The following is a 21,704-nucleotide window of genomic DNA, read 5'->3' on the forward strand; positions in this document are numbered from 1 at the left end:
TCACAGCGGTAGAGTTGCTGCCTTACAGCGCCAGAGACCCGGGTTCGAGCCTGACTACGGGTGCTGTCTGTACGGAGTATGTACGTTCTTGCCATGACCCGTGTGGGTTTTCTCCTAGAACTTCAGTGTCCTCCCTCACTCCAAAGAAGTACAGGTTTGTAGGTTAATTGGCTTGTTGTAAATGTAAAGAACTGTCCCTAGTGGGTGTAGGATAATGTTAATGTGCAGGGATCGCTGCTCATCGCGGACCTGGTGGGCTGTAGGGCCTATTTCCGCACTGTATCTCTAAACTAAACTAAAAATACTGACCTTTTGCTTACCTTCATCTAATTTGCAAGATCATGAAGTTCTTTGTTACATTGCTCCATAGGGGGATTGGGGGGGGTAAGAACAACTTGACATATACTGTAGCAGGCTTTTCTCAGTGGCCCTGGCAATTTTTTCGGCCCCAGTTCATTGGTCATACTTCCTGGTGACAATGAAGATAGACACAAAACGCTGCGGTAACTTAGCGGGACAGGCAACATCTCTGGAGAGAAGGAATGGGCAAAGTTTTGTGTTGAGACCTTTCTTCAGACCGAGGGAAACGAGAGATATGGAAGGGTAAGGTGTGAAAATGAGAGATCAAAGGGGACGAAGTTCAACGAGAATGTAGAATAGATCATTGTTAGCTAGGGGAAGGTGACAACGAGGCATACAAAGCAAAATATAATCAGGAGGACAGTCAAACTAGTTGGAGAGCGGAGAGGATCCTGGTAACATCATCCAGTTAAACTCTTCAGTGAATTAATCTCCACATCTGGGAGCACTCTTCGTTTTCCCTGCAACTTATTTCCCCAATAGCCGCTATGTTGCTGCTGTCTAATTGCCAAGTGCTTCATTGGAAGCTGACAACCTGATTATTGCAATTTGGGCAGGTGATTCATAGTGTTTCTTTATGCATTATTCAATTATACATTTGTTTTTAAATTATGATATTTTAAAAAAGGACCCTATTAGCACTATACAAAGCATTGGCACACAAAATATAAAGTGGATTCCAATTACTAAGAATTCACTTCTTGCAGGTGAAAATTGTTATTGAAAGGGAATTTGGGCTATACACAATTTCCATTAAATACCATTGAATACAACATCATGAAAAACAAGAACACAATTATACACAATTAATGCTGAACATTAGCTAACAGTATGTTATCGTTTATTGCCAGCAAATTGAATACAAATGTAGAGAAATTATGCTGCAGTTATAGAGATCTTTGATGAGAACACATTGGAAGTACTGTGTACACTATTGGTGCCTTTATTTAGGAAAGGTTTTAACGCATTGGTCATAGTTCAAAGGTTTATTAGACAGCAGCTGGAATGGGCCACCTATGAAGAAAGATTGGGCAGGCTAGGCTTGCATCAGCAGAATTTTTGGAAAAGGGAGAGGGGGCTTGATTGAAAAATAAAATGTTGAATCTTTACAGAAAGAATTTGGCGAGCACTTTCCTCTTCAGAAAAACTCCAAGCAGGGTCGATTATTTGGAAAAAAAATTGAACAACTGAGCCAGATGTAAATTCTCTTCCCCACATGTAGTTGGGAATGTGAAATTGAGGTTATAATATAGTTTAGTTTACTGTTGCCACTTGTACTGAGGTACAGCGATAAGCTTTTGCTCACGTGCTATCCAGTTAAAAGACTATAACTGATTACAATCAACCTGTCTACAGTCCACAGATACTTTTTCTTCTTAGGACCCCTTCAGTCATGGCTGACCACGGGTGTTATTCCCTATATGGAGGATGCCAGTGCATGACTTTGTTTAACGTAGGGAGACTAGTGCACAGCCAGCCACCACAACGTTCTTGACAGATCTGGGACAGGATCCAGTGGCATGGAGTCCAAGATGACCGGAGACCCTTTTCTGCCATTGAGGGCTTGGTTGGATTGCTCTTTGTCAGAGACCACCCCCTCAAACTTACTGCCATGGGTGACCCTACCAGGAGCATAGCTCCAGACTGCATCGCTCTCAGGATCTCAGGGCCACACAAGCTTCTCCACCACGACAAGGTGACAATCCAGTGAGTGCACAGATAAAGGGAACAACATTTAGTGCAAGATAAAGTCTGATAAAGTCCAATGAGAGATAGTTGTAAGGTCTCCAATGAGGTCAGGATCGTACTCTAGCTGATGAATGGACTGTTTAGTTGCCTGATAAAAGCTGGGAGGTAACTGTTCCTGAATCAGGAGGTATACATTAACAAACCTCTGCACCTCTTGTCTGATGGAAGCAGGGAGAAGAGGGAGTGACAAGAGACTGGTCCTTGATTACGCTGGTGGCCTTGCAAGGCAGCGTGAAGTGTGGATGGAATCAACGGAAAGGAGGGTGGTTTGCGTGAGAGTCTGGGCCTCATCCACAACTCTAATTTCTTGCGTTCTTGGAGGGAGCTGCTCCTAAACCAGGCTGTGTTGCATCTCGATAAAACGTTTTCTGTGGTGCATCTGTAGAAGTTGGTGAGGATGGTGAAGTTTAAAGCAAAAACGTCTAAGGAAGTGGAGGCGTTGGTGTGCTTTCTTAGCCATAGCTTTGATGCGGTCGGTCCAGGTTAAATTGCTGGTGATCTTTATTCCTAATGGGCCTGTCCCACTTAAGCAATTTTTTTAGGCAACTACATGCGACTAGTTTGTCGCCACATGTTCGCCGGTGGCTGCCGGGAGTCATCTCCTCAGTCATGCAAAAAGTCGTAGCATCTTTCTGGCCGACAATGGGTTTGACGGCAATGAGCGTAGCTTGACTTCTCCTGACGTAGGCGCTGTCGTAGATTGTCGCTGTTTTTTCGGCGACCTGCTACGATTATGACTGTCGCCGACAGTTACCTAAAAAAAAAAAATCGCCAAGTGGGACAAGCCCATAAGAGCTTGAAGCTTTCGATCTTTGGCGCCAAAATATACTGGGGTGTGTGCACTGTTTTGTTTCCTGAAGTCAATCATCATCTCCTTTGTCTTGCTGACATTGACTGACAAGATTAACATAGAAACATAGAAATTAGGTGCAGGAGTAGGCAATTCGGCCCTTCGAGCCTGCACCGCCATTCAATATGATCATGGCTGATCATCCAACTCAGTATCCCGTACCTGCCTTCTCTCCATACCCTCTGATCCCCTTAGCCACAAGGGCCACGTCTAACTCCCTCTTAAATATAGCCAATGATCTGGCCTCAACTACCCTCTGTGGCAGAGAGTTCCAGAGATTCACCACTCTCTGTGTAAAAAAAGTTCTTCTCATCTCGGTTTTAAAGGATTTCCCCCTTATATTTAAGCTGTGACCCCTTGTCCTGGACTTCCCCAACATCGGGAACAATCTTCCTGCATCTAGCCTGTCCAACCCCTTAAGAATTTTGTAAGTTTCTATAAGATCCCCTCTCAATCTCCTAAATTCTAGAGAGTATAAACCAAGTCTATCCAGTCTTTCTTCATAAGAGAGTCCTGACATCCCAGGAATCAGTCTGGTGAACCTTCTCTGCACTCCCTCTATGGCAAGAATGTGCTTCCTCAGATTTGGAAACCAAAACTGTACGCAATACTCCAGGTGTGGTCTCACCAAGACCCTGTACAACTGCAGTAGAACCTCCCTGCTCCTATACTCAAATCCTTTTGCTATGAAAGCCAACATACCATTCGCTTTCTTTACTGCCTGCTGCACCTGCATGCCTACCTTCAATGACTGGTGTACCATGACACCCAGGTCTCGCTGCATCTCCCCCTTTCCCCAATCGGCCACCATTTAGATAGAAATAGATATGCCATTTATTGTCACTATACATGTACAATGAGATTAAAAGCAACTCGTACTCAGTGCATACATATAATTTAGTACAAAAAACAAGAAACAGAAAACAAAACAAAAGGGGGAGGGGGGGGGAGAGATAGGTGCACAATTCTGAGGCGCTATATACATATCTATTAAGGCAAAATGGTGAAGGATGAATAGGTAGTATTCTTAGGCAGATATTTAAAGATTATATTAAATATTTTTTTTAATTTTTAAAAAAAAATTGGGTTAATATCCTCTCTAATCAGCAACGCTACCCCACCTCCTTTTCCTTTCTCTCTCTATCCCTCCTGAATATTGAATATCCCTGGATGTTCAGCTCCCAGCCTTGGTCACCCTGGAGCCATGTCTCCATGATCCCAACTATATCATAATCATTAATGGCTATCTGCACGTTCAACTCATCCACCTTATTACGAATACTCCTTGCATTGAGACAAAGCCTTCAGGCTTGTTTTTACAACTCTCTTACCCCTTATACAATTATGTTGAAAAGTGGCCCTTTTTGATTTTTGCCCTGGTTTTGTCTCTGCCACTTTTACTTTTCACCTTGCTACCTCTTTCTTCTACCCTCATTTTACACCCCCCTGCCTCTCTGCTCTTGTACCCATCCCCCTGCCACATTAGTTTAAAGATTGTTTATAAGATTGTTGCCTTGGCTCCAGGTTAATAAGGTTCTCAATCTTTTCTCTGTATTCCTCATTATTTAATATTGGCCCATTATAGTGGTGTACAAGCCATCATCTCAATAAATGATGGAGCAGGCTTGGGGGGCCAAGTGGCCTGCCCTAGTCACAATTTGTTTTTTACATACATGCTTACCCAATTATAAATAATGAACATGATAGAAAACGAAGTACAATTACTTGCTTACCCGTCTCTTGAAAGTAGAAACTTGCATCAATGCATGCATAGATCTTCTACCCTTCCCCAATGTGACCCCATCCACAAAAAGGGAAAGTTTGATAAACTTGAATATACGTAGGGCTTTACACAAGCAATATCACCCAGTGTGAAAAAAATATACATCTTCTAGATGCGCTGGGACGCATCCCCAGTGATGTGACCTGGGGTCATCGGGTGTTTCGGGTCTCACAACATCAGACACCCTCGCCCAGGCGACCCAGCTGGGGTTGATCAGGCCCCGTCTTGCGTCCCAGCAGCAACCGCCCATGGATCAGCCATCTTAGTAACTACTCTGTAGGGGTTGGGAGATTCTTGTACGTGGAGGGACTGGGCTCTATGGGGCGAGTCCTGTCCTCATGCGTCTCACCAGGTTCAAGGCCAGTGCGCTGCACCTCTTTCCCCTTCCCCGAGCATTTCATTCTTGCCCGATGGATTTTTAGGCCACGGTGGTTCATTAGGCCTTTGCATAGCTTTATTGAGTGTCTTTCTCATGAAAGACACAGACTAGGGATGCTAACCCAGCCTGTCCTGGGTGCCGTCTATCCGTGCTGTCAATTGTCTCTCCAGTAGTCACCAAATTATTTGTGGTTGTCACCCAGTGTATTCCTAGGTGCCACTGGCTGAGCCAGACTCCAGTGTGAAATATACATCTTCTAGATGCGCTGGGACGGATCCTCGATGTAATCTGGGATTATCGGGTGATTTGGGTCTCACAACATCAGACACCCTCGCCCAGGCGACCCAGCTGGGGTTGATCAGGCCCCGACTTGCGTTACAGAGAGGAACTAACGTTATTTAAATCTGGGTACCTCAATCTTAGAAACACATCAGTTATAATAAATCTACAGTTTTGGGCAAAATATTTCAGAGAATCATTCTGTAAAATAATTGTGAACAATTTAATTAAAAGTTTTCCTCAAAGCTGCCATGATCTAGTGAAATTCAAATTTAGAAATGGTGACTAATACAAACTGAACCATGGCAAAATAGCAGCTGCACTCAGTTCACACTCGCCATATGCAATTTCCATCATGACCATTGCATGGGAGGTATCAGGGAAATACCTCCATATCAGCATTAGCAGCAACTGCTAGACAATCCAAGAGAGGTGAAATGATACCCAAGCCATCTACACTCAGCAAATTGTTAGATGACTTGATGCGAGCTGGATAGGTACACTGGGAGAAAGAATAACATAGGAAAGTACTAACGTCTTCAATCATGAGGTAGACACAAAATGCTGGAGTAACTCAGCGGGACAGGCAGCATCTCTGGAGAGGAGGAATGGGTGATGTTTCAGGTCGAGACCCTTCTTCAGACCAATCATGATGTACCTTAATGCGGCGTTCTTTCCCCACTCATTAGATTGTTACGTTACCTGTTATATCATGCTGTTTGAAGGACTCGATGTAGGTCTGATACTGATTGGAACAGTGCTTCTTCAGCCATTTACAAACTTCCTGCTGAGTCCACAGAGCTACTGGTTTGCTGAGCTTCACTTGACCAGGATTTGACTGGAAAAAAAAACCCTCCATTAATATTAACATCACATTATATTAAACCAAACATAGCTGTTCTTCAAAGACAGTTTAGCAACCTAATGTTTTAGTTTAGTTTGGAGATACAGCATGGAAACAGGGCCTTTGGCTCACTGAGTCCAAGCTGACCATCAATCACTCATTGCTATGTTTGCTCTATCGCCAAAGACCCTATTAGTTCCATGTTTATTATGTTCCTTATAATAAACTAATAATATTAGTTCTATGTTATTCCTTTCACATTAGTTATATGTTATCCCATTTTCTCATACACCCCTTACACAATATGGGCAATTTACAGAGGCCAATGAATCTTTAAACCCGCACATCTTTGAGGTGTAGGAGGAAACCAGAGCATCCGGAGAAAATCCACACAGTCACAGGGAGAAAATGTAAACTCAACACAACATTAATGAACATGTGGAGGGCCAGCTCAACAAACAACTGTAACAGGATAAAGGATATTGGAATAAATGAGATCATTAAACCAGATGGAAGTAGTGAAAATGAACAAAATATGATGACACTAATATTTTTTTTCCAGTGACAATTTGAAGCAGCTTTTGGAGGTCATCACATCAGAAATGAATAAATTAAAACAGTGGTTTGATGTCAACAAATTGTATCTAAATGTAGGCAAAACATAGATTATGCTATTTGGAAAACATAAAACAAACCCTCAAGTACAATTGAAAATAGATAACATAAGTATAGAAAGAGTATATGAAAATACATTTCTTGGTGTGATCTTAGACCACAAAATCTGCTGGAAACCACATATAAACCACGTCAAAGCAAAACTGGCAAAGTCTATAGCAATATTGGGAAAATCAAGACACATTCTGGACCACAAATCATTACATACTCTGTATAATACACTCATATTGCCATATCTGAGTTACTGTGTGGAGATATGGGGTAACACCTACAAAACCAACCTACAGCCGTTATGCACATTACAAAAAAGAGCAATACGAATTATCAATAACGTTGGATGTCTTGAACATACCAATTTATTATTCTTAAAGTCACATACACTGAAGTTCACCGATCTGGTTAAATTTAAGACTGCGCAAATCATGTACAAAGCAAGAAATAATTTACTTCCAAGAAATATAACAAAATCTGTTTATGGAAAGACAGGGAGGGTATAATTTGAGAGGGGAACATAATTAAAAGAAAATCAATGTCAGAACAACTCCTAAAAGTATGCGCATAGCAATCTGTGGTGTGAATTTGTGGAATGGTCTGGAACAGGAGATAAAACTTAGCACAAACATAATTCAGTTTAAAAAGATGTACAAAAACACTTTTTTAAAAAGGATATTGGGATGATGATAGGTGATTGTGAGTGGGATATTTGTTATACTGATTGTATTGGGAAGGGTGATTATAGGGTGATGGGTATATATATATATATATATATATGACTAAGATACTATATATGAGGGTTTTTTCTTTTCTTTTTTCTTTTTTTCTCTCTTTTTTGTATGGCTTTGTAAATAATTGATTAGTGTGTAAATGTAAATAATTTGGTGTACATATAACTGCTGGTGTACATATGGTGTACATATAGCTGCTAAATTTGTATAAGACAATTATAAGCAGTTGAATAAGGGGTGGGAATTAATAAGCTTTGGCTTCTTCCTGCTCCTTTTCGGCCACATACAATTTCATTTATTTATAGATATTGTTTATGACACTTTATAAATATTCTTGTTTAGTTTTTTGTACGCTGTTTCACATATGCTTTTTATTCTGTTCGAAATAAATAAATAAATAAATAAAAATGCCAATGATTAATACAACAGCATAAGCGACTAAGCAAATGTATTTGGGTCATTGCAGCTTCTCAAACAGATAGGGCATAAATTAAAATTTTAATTAAATAAATTAATAACATCAATACTAGTGCAAACCCACCCCCACCGAAGTTCTTAGTGTAACCAGTGACAGTCCACCGTTTACAGATGAGGTTAGTGTACACTTTCTGAAGACATTATGAATGAAGATCCAAGAAACTGGAATCTTGGGTAGAACACAAAAGCAAAAGTGCTGGAGCAACACGGGTGAGTAGGCAGCATCTCTGGGACATGGAAAGGTGACGTTTTAGGTCAAGGCCCTTCTTCAGAGTTCGTATTCCAAATTTCTGGGCAATGCTTGTTAATTCTGCAAGGATGAACTTCTATAACCCAAATGGCTGTAACTTCAGGGTCACATGTATTCAAATTAGGTCTTGAATATGCATCATGCATCCTGTAGGCCAACGAGCACTCCAAGCCGTGGGAGTGTGCAGGACTTTAACATCGTGGAGCTTGCGATCCCTTTACCGGGGATCGAAGCTCCAACCGTGGGGCCTGTGGACTTTAACATCATGAAACCCGCAGTCTCTGGTAAGAAGAGGCTGACTCGGGAGCTCCATTCTGCAGAGACTTCCAACCGCCCCGACGAAGGAGTTTCGATCACCCCGACGGGGGCTTCGATCGTCGGCTGTGAGGGCTTTGATTGCCCCGACTGAGGATGGTTTGACTGCCCCGACCATGGGAGAACAAGATGAAGAAGATGGAACTTTTTTGTCTTCCATCACAGTGGGGAATGTGGAATCCACTGTGGTGGATGTTTATGTTAACTTTTATGTGGTTGTGTGTCTTGTCGCTTTTCACTTAGTATGGCTGTATGGTAACACAAATTTAATTGTACCTTACCTGGTACATGTGACAATAAACTGACCTTGAAACCTTGAAATCAGCTGCACCATACATTAATACAATCAAGTCAAACTCAGGTACAATATATAGAGCAAAGGAGGAGATAGAGTGTAGAATATAATTCTCAGCATTGTAGCACATCAGTCCCACAGGCAAAGTCAAATGTCCACAATTGGGTAGAGGGGCATTCAAACAGTTTCCTAGCTTCTGGAAGGACCATTTGGATAACAGAGTGAAAGGATCTGTTCCAGAGTCTGGCAGTGCATGCTTTCAGCCTTCTGTACCTTCTGCCAGGCAGGAGTAGGGAAGAGGAGGAATGACTGGGGCAGGACAAGTCTTTGATTAGATTGGCTATTTTTCCAAGGCAGCATGAAGTGTAGATGGAGTAGTGGTCCAAGGTCCGGCCTGTGTGATGGACTGGGCTACATCCACAACTCTGCAATTTCTTGGAGTCTTAAGGGCCTGTCCCACTTGGGAGATTTTTTGGGCGTCTGCCGGTGACAGTTACAGCGGGACGCCGAAAAACCGGCTTTCTGGTCCCACCCTACGACAATGTCTATGACAAACTACCACCTAGTCGACGTCAAGCTATGTCAACATAATTTCTTGTAGCTTGGGACGTCCACCTACGACCACACCTACGACAGCCACACAGTCGACACACAGTCGACAACCTATGACAACCGAAGGCAATCCACGTCCACCCACGACAAGATACGACAAGCAACAATCCTGTCGGCAACAACTGAAGACAATTCCGTCTCCGGTACCTATCACCGGTTGACGTAGGATGACGTAGGTTGTCACCAATGGAATTCATCTAACCCAGCACCGGCCATAACCAACGTCACCTGGCGTCACCCTGGCGACAACCTACGACAGGAAAAGACAGGCAACGTCAAGCTCACTGTCGCCGAAAGGTCTTGAACATTTCAAAATCCAGCGGCAACAAGAAAAAAAGTTACGACACTTCAGGAGACAACTCACGACAATACAGGCGTCACCCAGCGACCATGTGGCGACAGCCTATTTTCCGGCTCTCCCGAAAAAAAATCGCCTCAGTGGGACAGCCACTTAAGGCAGAACTGCTCCCAAACCAAGCTGATGCAACCTGACCATATATTTTTAAATCTAGGAACAAAGAATTGCAGATGCTGATTTACAAAAAAAGACAAAAAGTGCTGGAGTAACTCAGTGAGTCAGGTAGCATGACCTGCAGGCCGGGACCCTTTAGATATTATGGGAGGGGGAAATGAAAAAAACAGAAGGGATGAGATAAAAGGATTGAAGAGTAAAGAATTTTGAAGTCAAAGGAAGGAATGTAGGGGAAGGTGGGGGGGTACAAATAAGTGGGTGTGGCATAGAGGTTACCTAAAATTGGAAATTGAATGTTCATCCTGCTGGCTTGCAAGCTACCAAAGAGGATTATGAGGTGCTGTTCCACTAGTTTGTGTGTGGGATCACTTGGCAATGGAGGCGGTCCAGGACAGAAAAGTCAGTATGGGAAGGGGAGTTAAAACGGTTTGCAACAGGGCGATCCAGTAGGCCTCGGCAGACTGAGCACCAAGTGTTCAACTAAACAGTCACCAAGTTGTTTGGTCTCTCCGACGTGCAGGAGGCCACTTCGGGAACACTGGACGCAGTAGATGAGGTCTACAGGAGGTGCATGTCAACCTCTGCCTCACCTGGAAAGACTTCTGGGACCCTGGATGGAGGTGATAAGGGAGGAATAGGGACATGGTGCATCTGTAGAAGTTTGTACAAGTCACTGGAAATGCACAGAATTTACTCAGTCTCCTCAGGAAGTGGAGGCATGGGTGTGCCTTTTTGCTTGTCGCATCAGTGCGGGTGGTCCACAACAGATCTTCCGTAATATTAGAGCCTGAACATCGGGCCGCCCATGGCAGCTACTGCGAGGGGTTCGGGAGCCCCCCCAACCACAGGTGAACAACGGAAGACAACGGAGGAGGATGACTGAAATTTAGAGCCTTCTCTCAGTGGGAAACTTTGATTCCGCTGTGTGGGGATGTCTGTGTTAAAGTCTATCGTGTTCTGTGCTCTTTATTATTCGTATGGCTGCATGGTGACAAGACATTTCACTGTACCAATTGGTGCATGTGACAAATAAATGTCTCTTGTATTAATGCCCATGAACTTGAAGCTCTCAACAGTTTCCACTCTGCACTATTAATAGGCACGAAGTGCTGGAGTAACTCAACCGGACAGGCAGCAACTCAGGAGAAAGTCGATAGGCAACGTTTCTTAAGGGTCCTGACCTAAAACAGCACCTGTTAATCTTCACCAGAGATGCTGCCTAACTCGCTGGATTAATCCAACATTGTGTCCATCTTTGATATAAGCCACCCCCACACAAGTCGCACTACAAACAGCTAACAACGGCCTATTTCCTTTATCATCGTTACTTTTTTGCATATCTTTTATTCATTGTTATTTATCTCTCTACATCGCCTATATGTCTCATTTCCCTTATCCCTAGCCAGTCTGAAGGGTCTCGACCCGGAATGTCACCCATTCCTTCTCTCCAGAGATGCTGCTCGTCCCGCTGAGTTACTTCAGCTTTTTGTGTCTATCCTTGGTGTAAGCCAGCATTGTGTTTTTATTACATTTGTCTGCACCATTGATTCCATGAACTCCACCAAGCATCCTGAATAGGTAACTAGTTCCTTTCTCTTGCTGACATTGAGAGAGAGGTTATTGTCCTGAACCACATCACTATGTTCTCTATCTCTTTCTTGTACTCTGTCTCATCATTGTTCATGATCTGGCCCTCGCCAGTGGGGCCACGTGCAAACTTGCAGATGGAGTTAGAGCCAAAGTTGGCCATACTATCGTGTGTATAGGAAGTGCAGTAAGGGACTGAAAAGGCATCCTTGCTAGGCAATTATCGTGAAGGAGGCATTACCAATTGTTGTGAAGGTGCTCACTGGTTTGGAAATGCATTTGGGTGAGATTATGGCTCTCGTTGATGACAATGAGTCTCATAAGTCCTTGTTGTCTAGGTGTTCCAGAGAGGAGTTTAGGGCCAAGATCACCCAGCATACCTCACGCTGCCTCGGTAAGGCCACCAGCATAATCAAGGTTGTGTCACATCCTAGCCACTCCTTCTTCTCCCCTCTGCCATCAGGCAAAAGGCTTAGAAATGTGAAAGCGTACACCTCCAGATTCAGGAACAGTTTCTTCCCAGCTATTATCAGGCTACTGAATTATCCTACCACAACTAGAGAGAAGCCTGAACTACTATCTACCTAGTTGGTGACCCTCGGCCTATCTTTGATTGGACTTTACTGGCTTTACCTTGCACTAAACCTTATTCCCTTTATTGTGTATCTATACACTGTAATTGGCTCAATTGTCATCATGTATTGTCGCCATCACCAGTCCTTGGAAGGACTTCATGAAGATGGACGTCAGAGCCACTGAATTAGTCATTAAGGCACATTACCGTACTCTTCTTTGACACTGGGATGACAGTGGTCTTCTTCAAAAAGGTGGGAACCTCAGAATTGAGTTGCGAGGGGTTTCAGATGTTTATGAATATCTCTGCCAGCTGATCAGCAGTGGTCCTGAAGATGCGGCCAGGGACTCCATCCGGACCAGTTGCTTTCCATGGATTCATTCTCAGGAAGGCCGATCTTACATATGCCACTGCAACTATTGGTACAGGTGCACCATAGACCAGTGGGGTGGGTGACATTCCTACACTGGCATTCTGTTCCACACAGGTATAGAATGCATTGAGTTAATCGGGGAGAAAAACATGGTTTCCAACAATACTGCCAACCTCCACTTTGTAGCCCCTCAGACCTTGCAAGTCTTGCCACAATCTACATGTATCCGTGCACTTGCTCAAGACTCCAGCTTGATCCTTAATGGCTCTGCGAAGGTTGTAAACAGATTTCATGTACTGCTCAAGATCACTTGACTGGAATGCTGCAGACTGGTACTTCACCTGGAGTGGACGTCACAGTTCAACGGAGATTTCTGGTTGGGGAATACACATATCATCTTCTTTGGTGCACCATCCCCCACACGCCTGCTGATCAAGTCTGTGACAGATGTGGTATGTTATTCTAGGTTAGCCACAGAGTTCTTAAATATGGACCAGTCTAAAGACTCAAAGGTTACACAAGAAAGCTGGAGAAACTCAGCGGGTGCAGCAGCATCTATGGAGCGAAGGAAATAGGCAACGTTTCGGGCCGAAACCCTAGTTTCTCCAGCATCTGCAGTTCCCTCTTAAACAACACTGTAAAGACTCAAAGGGTCTGTTTCCATAGAACAGTACCTCACTACTTCCTGTACCAGATCTTCCTGCTTCAGTTTCTGCTTGTAAGCAGGGAACAGAAGCACAGTTGGGTGATCAGATTGACCAACATGTGGTCTGTAAGTGGATCAGAATGTTTTTTTGATGTTTGTGCAGCAATGGTCTAGGTTTACTTGAGCCTCTTGTTGGGAAGGAGATGTGCTGGAAGTACTTTGGCACATGAGATTGGCCCGAGTCTACTTCTTCTTAAGCCCTTTGCTCGTCTAGGGAGCATAGGCCATTGACAAATGTCCTTCACCTCACTCAGTTGTTGGCAGTTCTTTTGAGATCTCCCCCAGTTGAGCCCACTCTCAGACATTTCTGTCTGGCCACCTCTTCTCTAGCTTTTCCTGGGGCGACCCCTTTTCTTTTTTCCTTGGCCTGCGTGAAGTCCCACTATTGTGGACAAGGAGTCCGGATACCTTGTTTCAAGGTTATTGGTGACCGTGTACACTAGCTCAAGTACAAGCATAGCACCAGCCTGGGGTGGGATGTAGTCTGCTTGCAGGATGACCGGAGTGAATTGCCCAGCAGGTCGTAGGGACAACACTTCATTGCAAGATATTCCAGTTCTGGGGAGCAGGAGCCACCACGTCCAAGCACCATGCAATTGGAAGGCAGACCCCTCTTACTCTATCCTTAACCTTGCCCGTCGATGTAGTATGGTCCATGCAGTGCAGCGGGAAGACCTCGAATTGAATGAAGAGTGCGACTTTTGCAAGATGCTTTTGCAAGACAAATGTATTATAGCACGGTTGCTTTTGCTATAAGAGGTACCATTATTAAGATAATCAAAAGAGGTGCAAATGCAATGTTATCATAGCCTACAGAATTTCCTTTCATCATTAATGTGATGTCTGGAGCATAGCAGTTACTTCGCCTGTTAATATTAGCAAAGCAGTCTTACCAAAAACACTCGGAGAATAAACACATAATCTGCCCTTAATTTGTGATGATGGATCCTCTTATTCTTAGGTTTTCAAACGTTATCAGTTTGAGTTCCATTTTCTGGGAAGGAAAAGTTTTTTTTAAATTCTGAATGTGTGTTTACACAGGTCCCCAGTGTCACATTCAAAACCTGGTGCACGGACGCCAAAGGGTACTGCTTTGGGATTCAATTGCTTAGAAATTATAGAGCAGTCTGTGCCTACATGCAGCAACACCATGATGATATTTAGACATAGTTTGATGTGGCAAGTAACATTAAATAACATGGCAAGTAACATCTGTGTCACAGACATGCCATGCAACAGGCATCTCCAAGAAAAGTCCAACTACCTACCCCCAACATTTCCCCTTTTCCGGACACAATCTAACCATGAATACTACTACAAAAGCCACCGACTCTGTACCTCTTCCCACCGTCTCCTGCATAGATGCCACCATCTTTCTCTCAGGCTCTGCCACCTCCATTCTCAGGAAAAGCTTTTCTGTTCTAGGACTTCCAAAATGTCCTCCATTTTCAAGAAATGTGGTTTCCTCTCAACTGTTGCCAGAAGCCTCACTCACATTGCCTACATTTCCCACACATCTGCTCCCGCCCCGCTCCCCCAGACAGATCACAGTTCCCTTGAGCCTCACCTTGCATACCACTAATCTTAGCATTCAGCACAATGCCTTTGTCATCTCCACCCGTTCCAAAAGGATCCTTACAACGTCCCGTCTCCCCCTCTTCATCATCCCCTTCCTGCACCTCCCCTCCCTCAGTTTCTATCCACAGGCACCACTCTCCCCCAACTCCTTGGTCTGCTGAGCCCCCCCCCACCCATTTCAACATTCCTGCTCCCTGGTGTGCCCCCCTGCAACTGCAAGTTGTGCAACGTATCCAGACACCATCTCCCTTACAACACTAGCCTACCCTTCTTATCCAAGTCCAGACGGTCTCTGCACTTGGAGCCATTCGAGACAGGCCTCTTGCTGCCAGTTGGTGATTGGCAATCAATACTGGCCTTGTCAGCTTCAACCATATGTGCTGAAGGTTTGTCTTCGAGAATTAGCCATATCTTTACCCAAATTGGTCAAATACAATTATGCCTCAATTTGGGCAAGAAGGAACTGCAGATGCTAGTTTAAACCGAAGATAGGCACAAAAAGCTGGAGTAACTAAGCAGGACAGGCAGCATCTCTGGAGAGAAGGAATGGAAGACATTTCCCAAACCATCACCCATTCCTTCTCTCCAGAGATGCTGCCTGTCCCACTGAGTTACTCCAGCTTTGTGTCTATGTCTCAATTTACCTGATAATGGAGAAAACTATCCAGATTGTTCCATCCACAAAACTTGGAATCAATTAATTCCAGAAAATTACCAACCAAATGAAATGTAATCAAAGTGCTGAAAAGCATTACTGAAAATAATGATCCCAAATTTAACTTGAACCAGTCCACAATGGGGTGAACACAGCGAGGTCAAAAGCAAATTGTAGAATCAGGTGATTTACAACCCAGAAGAATGAATATTGATTTATCTAACTTCAAGTAACTCATCGCAACCCCTCACTCCATCCCACCCCCACCCAAGTTGTTGTACTAGTTTCACTGTCGTTCTGGCGAGTTTCATTGTCTGCGTAACGCATTATTAACTCGACAACAATGGACCATTTCCTTGATCATCGTTACTTTTTTGGATACATTTAATTCATTTGTTCTATATCCCTCTGTATCACCGTCTATATCATTCGTTTCCTTGTCCCCGACTCTGTCTGAAGGGTCTCGACCCAAAACATCACACATTCCTTTTCTCCAGAGATGCCTGACCCGCTGAGTTACTCCAGCTTTTTGTGTCTATCTTACTGAAAATACATTTGAACAAAATTGCAACAATTACTCTGCACATCAATGCTCAGTTGGAGTTTTGCCAGGATCCTTCACTTCCAGACCAGAGCTTTATTCCAAAGGGATAAATTGCTGTGGAGAGGAGAGTGCGATTACCTTCATATCAAGGAAGCAATTGACCAATTATGGCATTAAGTAGTCATGGAAGAAATGAAGTCAAGGGAATAAAGGGGAAAACGTCACAGGATGAAAGTGAAAATGGCACCTCATGTGTGTAGCTGGTAGGCCTATTACATAATCTCCTGCAATCCAGGTTCAAACCTCACCTCTCGTGCATTCTGTATGAAGTTGGCACATGCCTCATGACCACATGGGTTTTCCTGTAGTGCGCCACTTTCTCACACACCCAAAAGTTATGTTGATAGGATTATTGCCCTCTGTAAATTGCTCCTATTATGTGTGCGGTAGAATCTGAAAAATGTTCATGGGGTTGTGGTGAGAATGGAGAAAATTGGCGGAGAAATTGCAAACCTCCACGAAAATTAGGTCGGCTTATAAACCGCATGTATTTGCATCAATTGTCAGGCAATGACATGATCATCTCACCACCTACTGCTCAGCATGTTTACCATCTGTTGCTTCCCCACATAACAACCACAGACAGGTAGGCGGTGGCATCGTGCAAGAGAGCAAGGACACCTTAAGGGCCTGTCCCACTTGGCCGTCATTTACGAGACATAATTTACACATCACGATGCACGACGCGCGCGTCGTGACATGCATGGGATGCACGCATGGTGCGTGGTGACATAGGTAGTGACGCGCTGTCGCACGCGGCTCCCCAGGATTTTGGTATGTATAAAATCTACGAGACGCGCAAATGACGGCCAAGTGGGACAGGCCCTTTAATTTAATTAGCCATTAAAATACTGTGATTCTTGTGGCAAGTGACTCCCTATCACAAGCCAGGATTTCTGCTAGAAACCATAGCTGCTGATTACACTCTTTATTGTCCATTTTCAACAGCAAGTAGATTGTGATCATCAGCTTGCAATGAGTGTATGTGTACAAATGGATGCATGTAAAACATTTGTCTACCATGTAAAATATGAAATGGTTTCTAACTCTCATACATACTCGATGTATACCCAGGAAACATGGACAAAAATTAACAGCAAATATCCCCATCCCGTCCCCACACCACCTCTCATACTTCTAGATGGAGGTTCATGTTGCACCATTTCCAACCTCATCTACAGCATTCAGCGATCTCAACATGGCTTCCTTTACCTCAATGAGATCAAGTGTAGACTAGGCAACAGTTTCTCCGTACACTTGACCTGTCCACCAAAGTCTCCTGAAGCTCCTGGTAGCTAACCATTTTAGCTTCCTTCCCATATCGACCTCTGTGTCCTGGGTCTCCATTGCCTGAATGAAGCCACACAAAACTGAAAGAACAGCACCCATATTCTGCTTGGGAAGCTTGCAGCCCAATGGCATGAACATCAAATTATTCAATTTCAAGCAATACACTCTCAATTTCCTTTGCACCCACCCTTTCACAGAGCATACATTTCTCAGACCATTTCACATCACCCAGCTTTTTTCGTACACATCGCCCATACCAGAGTCACACATTTCCATTTTATCCCCCACCCTTCATCCATACCCCTGCCTCCATCTTTAAGTTCTATTCATCCTTTTCTTTCCTTATCCTCATCTCCTCTTCAACTCTGGCATTTCATCTGCCGACTGAATCCCACTCACCCGTATCTAGCTATCACGCATGGCTTTATCCTAACTCCACCGCTTTTCTACCCCTCCACTCTAATCAGTAGGAAGGGAACAGTCTTGCTCTCGACGCTAGCGAGACCAAGGAGCTGATTGTTGACTTCTGGAGGGCAAAGCCTGAGATCCACAAACCAGTCTTCATTAATGGGACAGCAGTGGAGAGAGTCAACAGCTTCAAGTTCCTGGGCTGGCATAACTCTGAAAGGGTGGCACAGTGGTAGAGTTGCTGCCTTACAGCTCCAGAGACCAGAGTTCAATCATAGAAACATAGAAAATAGGTGCAGGAGTAGGCCATTCGGCCCTTCGAGCCTGCACCACCATTCAAAATGATCATGGCTGATCATCCTGTTCCTGCCTTCTCTCCTTACCCTCTTTAGCCACAAGGGCCACATCTAACTACCTCTTAAATATAGCCAATGAACTGGCCTCGACTACCTTCTGCGGCAGAGAATTCCAGAGATTCACCACTCTTTGTGTGAAAAAAGTTTTCCTCATCTCGGTTAAAAGATTTCCCCCTTATCCTTAAACTATGACCCCTTGTTCTGGACTTCCCCAACATCGGGAACAATTTTCCTGCATCTAGCCTGTCCAACCCCTTAAGAATTTTGTAAGTTTCTATAAGATCCCCCCTCAATCTTCTAAATTCTAGCGAGTACAAACTGAGTCGATCCAGTCTTTCTTCATACGAAAGTCCCGACATCCCAGGAATCTGTCTGGTGAACCGTCTCTGTACTCCCTCTATGGCAAGCATGTCTTTCCTCAGATTTGGAGACCAAAACTGTACGCAATACTCCAGGTGTGGTCTCACCAAGACCCTGTACAACTGCAGTAGAACCTCCCTGCTCCTATACTCAAATCCTTTTGCTATGAATCCGACATGAGTGTTGTCCGTACGGAGTTTGGACGCTCTCCATGGGTTTTCTACGAAATCTTCGGTTTCTCGCAAAGATATACAGGTTTGTAGGTTAATTGGCTTGGTATAAATGTAAATTGTCCCTGGTGCGTAGGATAGTGTAAATGTGCGTGGATCGCTGTTCGGTGCAGACTCGGTGTGTTGAAGAGACAGTTTCCATGCTCTATCTAAACTAAACCTGCCTTAGGTCCAACCCATTAATTCAAAGATTTCATCATGTTTATTACATATTTATCTATGTGTAATTGCATTTACGGCCCATTAAAAATGGAAGTAAAAAATGTATTGCCCCATTGCCAGTACATATCAATTAAACACTCCTGACCAAACAATCATCAACAAATGGCCAACCATGAACATGAAAGTTATCTATTCAGAACAACCTTTACCACACTTAGAGAATGGCAAGCATATGTGATGCAATCTGCTTCTCTACAAGCAGTCCCCAGAAGACAAAGGTGCCTTCTCATCAGCCGATTTCTCTGGAACGGCTTTATGGCAATTCATTTTGCATCGCTCTACACGCACTAGTTAGAATTCGCCCCTTTTATGGAGTAACCACCATATCATTGCCCATAATTGAACTAATAATATATAATTTATGCTTCATTAATGAATACTGTGAAACATTTTATTGTTACTCAACTTCTTCCCTTTGTTTTAAGCTTAGTAAAGGTAGACAAAAATGCTGGAGAAACTCAGCGGGTGAGGCAGGATCTATGGAGCGAAGGAAATAGGCAACGTTTCAGGTCGAGACCCTTCTTCAGACTGAAGAAGGGTTTCGGCCCGAATTGTTGCCCAGTGCTCCAGCATTTTTGTCTACGTTAGATTTTCCAGCATCTTCTTCTTAAACATAGTAAAGTTAGATTTCCATAAATCATGTCATTCATAACTTGGGAGCCCCTGTAATCGAAAAATCTGAATTGACAAATTGTCCACATGGCAGATGACCAGTTATTTTTTTTAAGAAATCATGCCCTTAAATGAATATAATATGCACTGCTCTTCACATAACATGAAATGCGATGTTGGTATACCTCCCAACCTTTTGGAAAAACTAAATTTCCAACTACCTAGACTAAGGTAGTTGACTAAATTTAAATTTAAGTATCTAATGTTACTCAAATGTAGTGATTGTTTAGATTCCACCTCTTCTGGAAGCACATTCCCAATGTCAACCCTTCTTGGAGATTTAAAAAACCATACCCTGTTGATTCCTTTTAAAACTTCTTCCACTCAGCTATAACCTATGCCCAATTGTTGATTCACTTAACTTACTTTTGACTATTCACCTCATCTATGCATCACAATCTTACGTACTTTATTCAGGTAACCCCTTAACCTTTTGTTCCAGGGAAAACAAATCCAACCTGTCCATTCTTTCCTCATGATGAAAGTCACCTTCCTAGTGAACCTCTTCTGCACTCTCTCCACTGCAATCACATTCTTTCTCTCGTGCGGCGACCATAACTGAACAATACTCTAAATGTGGCCCCACCAACATGTAATGTTATGTCACAACCTACGAGGGGTGGATGCACAAGTCCTACCCCTAATTTCCCCATGATGAAAGTCCTTCAATCCAGGCAGCCTAGTGAGGCTCTAGTGAGTAGTCTGTAAGTCATTTTCACCTTGCACACAGTTAACAATGGCCCGTCTCCTTTATCATTGTTCCTTTTTTGCATATCTTTCATTCATATTTTCTATGTCTCTCTATATCACCATCGATATCTAATTTCCCTTTCCCCTGACTCTCAGTCTGAAGAAGGGTCGCAACCAGAAACATCATCTATTCCTTTTCTCTGGAGATGCTGCCTGACCCACTGAGTTACTCCAGCTTTTTGTGTCTCTCTTCATATTTCTCTAAATGTGGCCCCACCAACATGTAATGTCATGTCACAACCTATATGGGGAGGGTGCCATCTGTCTTCTTCACTACGCTATCAACCCATGTCGCCACTCTCAGGTGTCTCTGTGCATCCACATTTCTTAGTGCTCTATCGTTTACTGCACGTCCTCCCCCTAATAACTTCCCAAAAGTTATCAACTTACCAGGACAGATCACATGGGATCCAGGGAGAGCTAGCTAACTGGATGCAGAATTGGTTTCCGAGAAGAAAGCAGCGGTCTGTGGTGGAAGGGTGCTTTTCAGACTGGACGCCCGTGACAAGTGACTTGCCTCAGGGATTGGTGCTTGGCTCCATTGTTGCTTGTCTCAATGGTTCGGATGAGAATGTACGAAGCACAATTAGCAAGCTGGCAGATGATACAAAAGTAGGTAGAATCATCGATTGTGAAGATACAAAAAATTACAACCAGCTCTTGATCAACTGGGCAAGTAGGCTGAGGAATGGCGAATGGAGTTTCTAATGCAGATAAGTGTGAGGTGTTGCATTTTTTGGGAAATTAAACCAGGACTGGACCTTCACAGTGAACGGTAGGGCCATAGGGAGTGATGTGGAGCAGAGGATCTAGGAGTGCAGGTAAATAGCTTCCTGAGAGTGGTATCACAGGTCGATAAGTTGGTTAAGAAGGCATTTGGTGCGTTGATCAACATCAGTTAGTGGTAGACACAAAATCCTGAAGTACCTGTGAGACAGACAGCATCTCTGGAGAGAAAGAATGGGTGATGTTTTGGGTCGAGACCCTTCTTCAGACTCTGTGGGGGGGGGGGGGGGGGGGGGGGGGGGGGGGGGGGGGGGGGGGGGGGAGGTATAGGGACAGGTGTTGCATCTCCTGAGGTTGCAAGGGAAAGGACCTGGGGAGGGGATGGTTAAAGGTCTTGAGTATAGAAGTTAGGATGTTATGTTGGTTGTACAAGGTGTGGGCGAGGCCACATTTGGAGTATTGTGTTCAGTTTTGGTCACCCTGCTATAACGAGAATGTCTTTAGGCCGGAAAGAATGCAAAGAAGGTTTAAGAGGATGCTGTCAGGAC

At 43.8% G+C, this 21,704-nt stretch overlaps 1 protein-coding gene across 3 annotated transcripts in view; it reads right to left on the reverse strand.

The window, feature by feature from the left end:
- The window catches only part of samd12 (sterile alpha motif domain containing 12), a 120,359-nt gene that overhangs the window by 54,525 nt on the left and 44,130 nt on the right, over positions 1-21,704 (reverse strand). For all 3 annotated transcript variants that reach the window (XM_055634600.1, XM_055634599.1, XM_055634601.1), the window contains exon 3: positions 6,103-6,238. In XM_055634600.1, the coding sequence (XP_055490575.1) occupies positions 6,103-6,238 (136 nt within the window). The remainder of the gene's footprint in view (positions 1-6,102; positions 6,239-21,704) is intronic.

Source organism: Leucoraja erinacea, chromosome 4 (assembly GCF_028641065.1).
Source record: "Leucoraja erinacea ecotype New England chromosome 4, Leri_hhj_1, whole genome shotgun sequence".
In the NCBI taxonomy this organism is placed as follows: Eukaryota; Metazoa; Chordata; class Chondrichthyes; order Rajiformes; family Rajidae; genus Leucoraja; species Leucoraja erinaceus.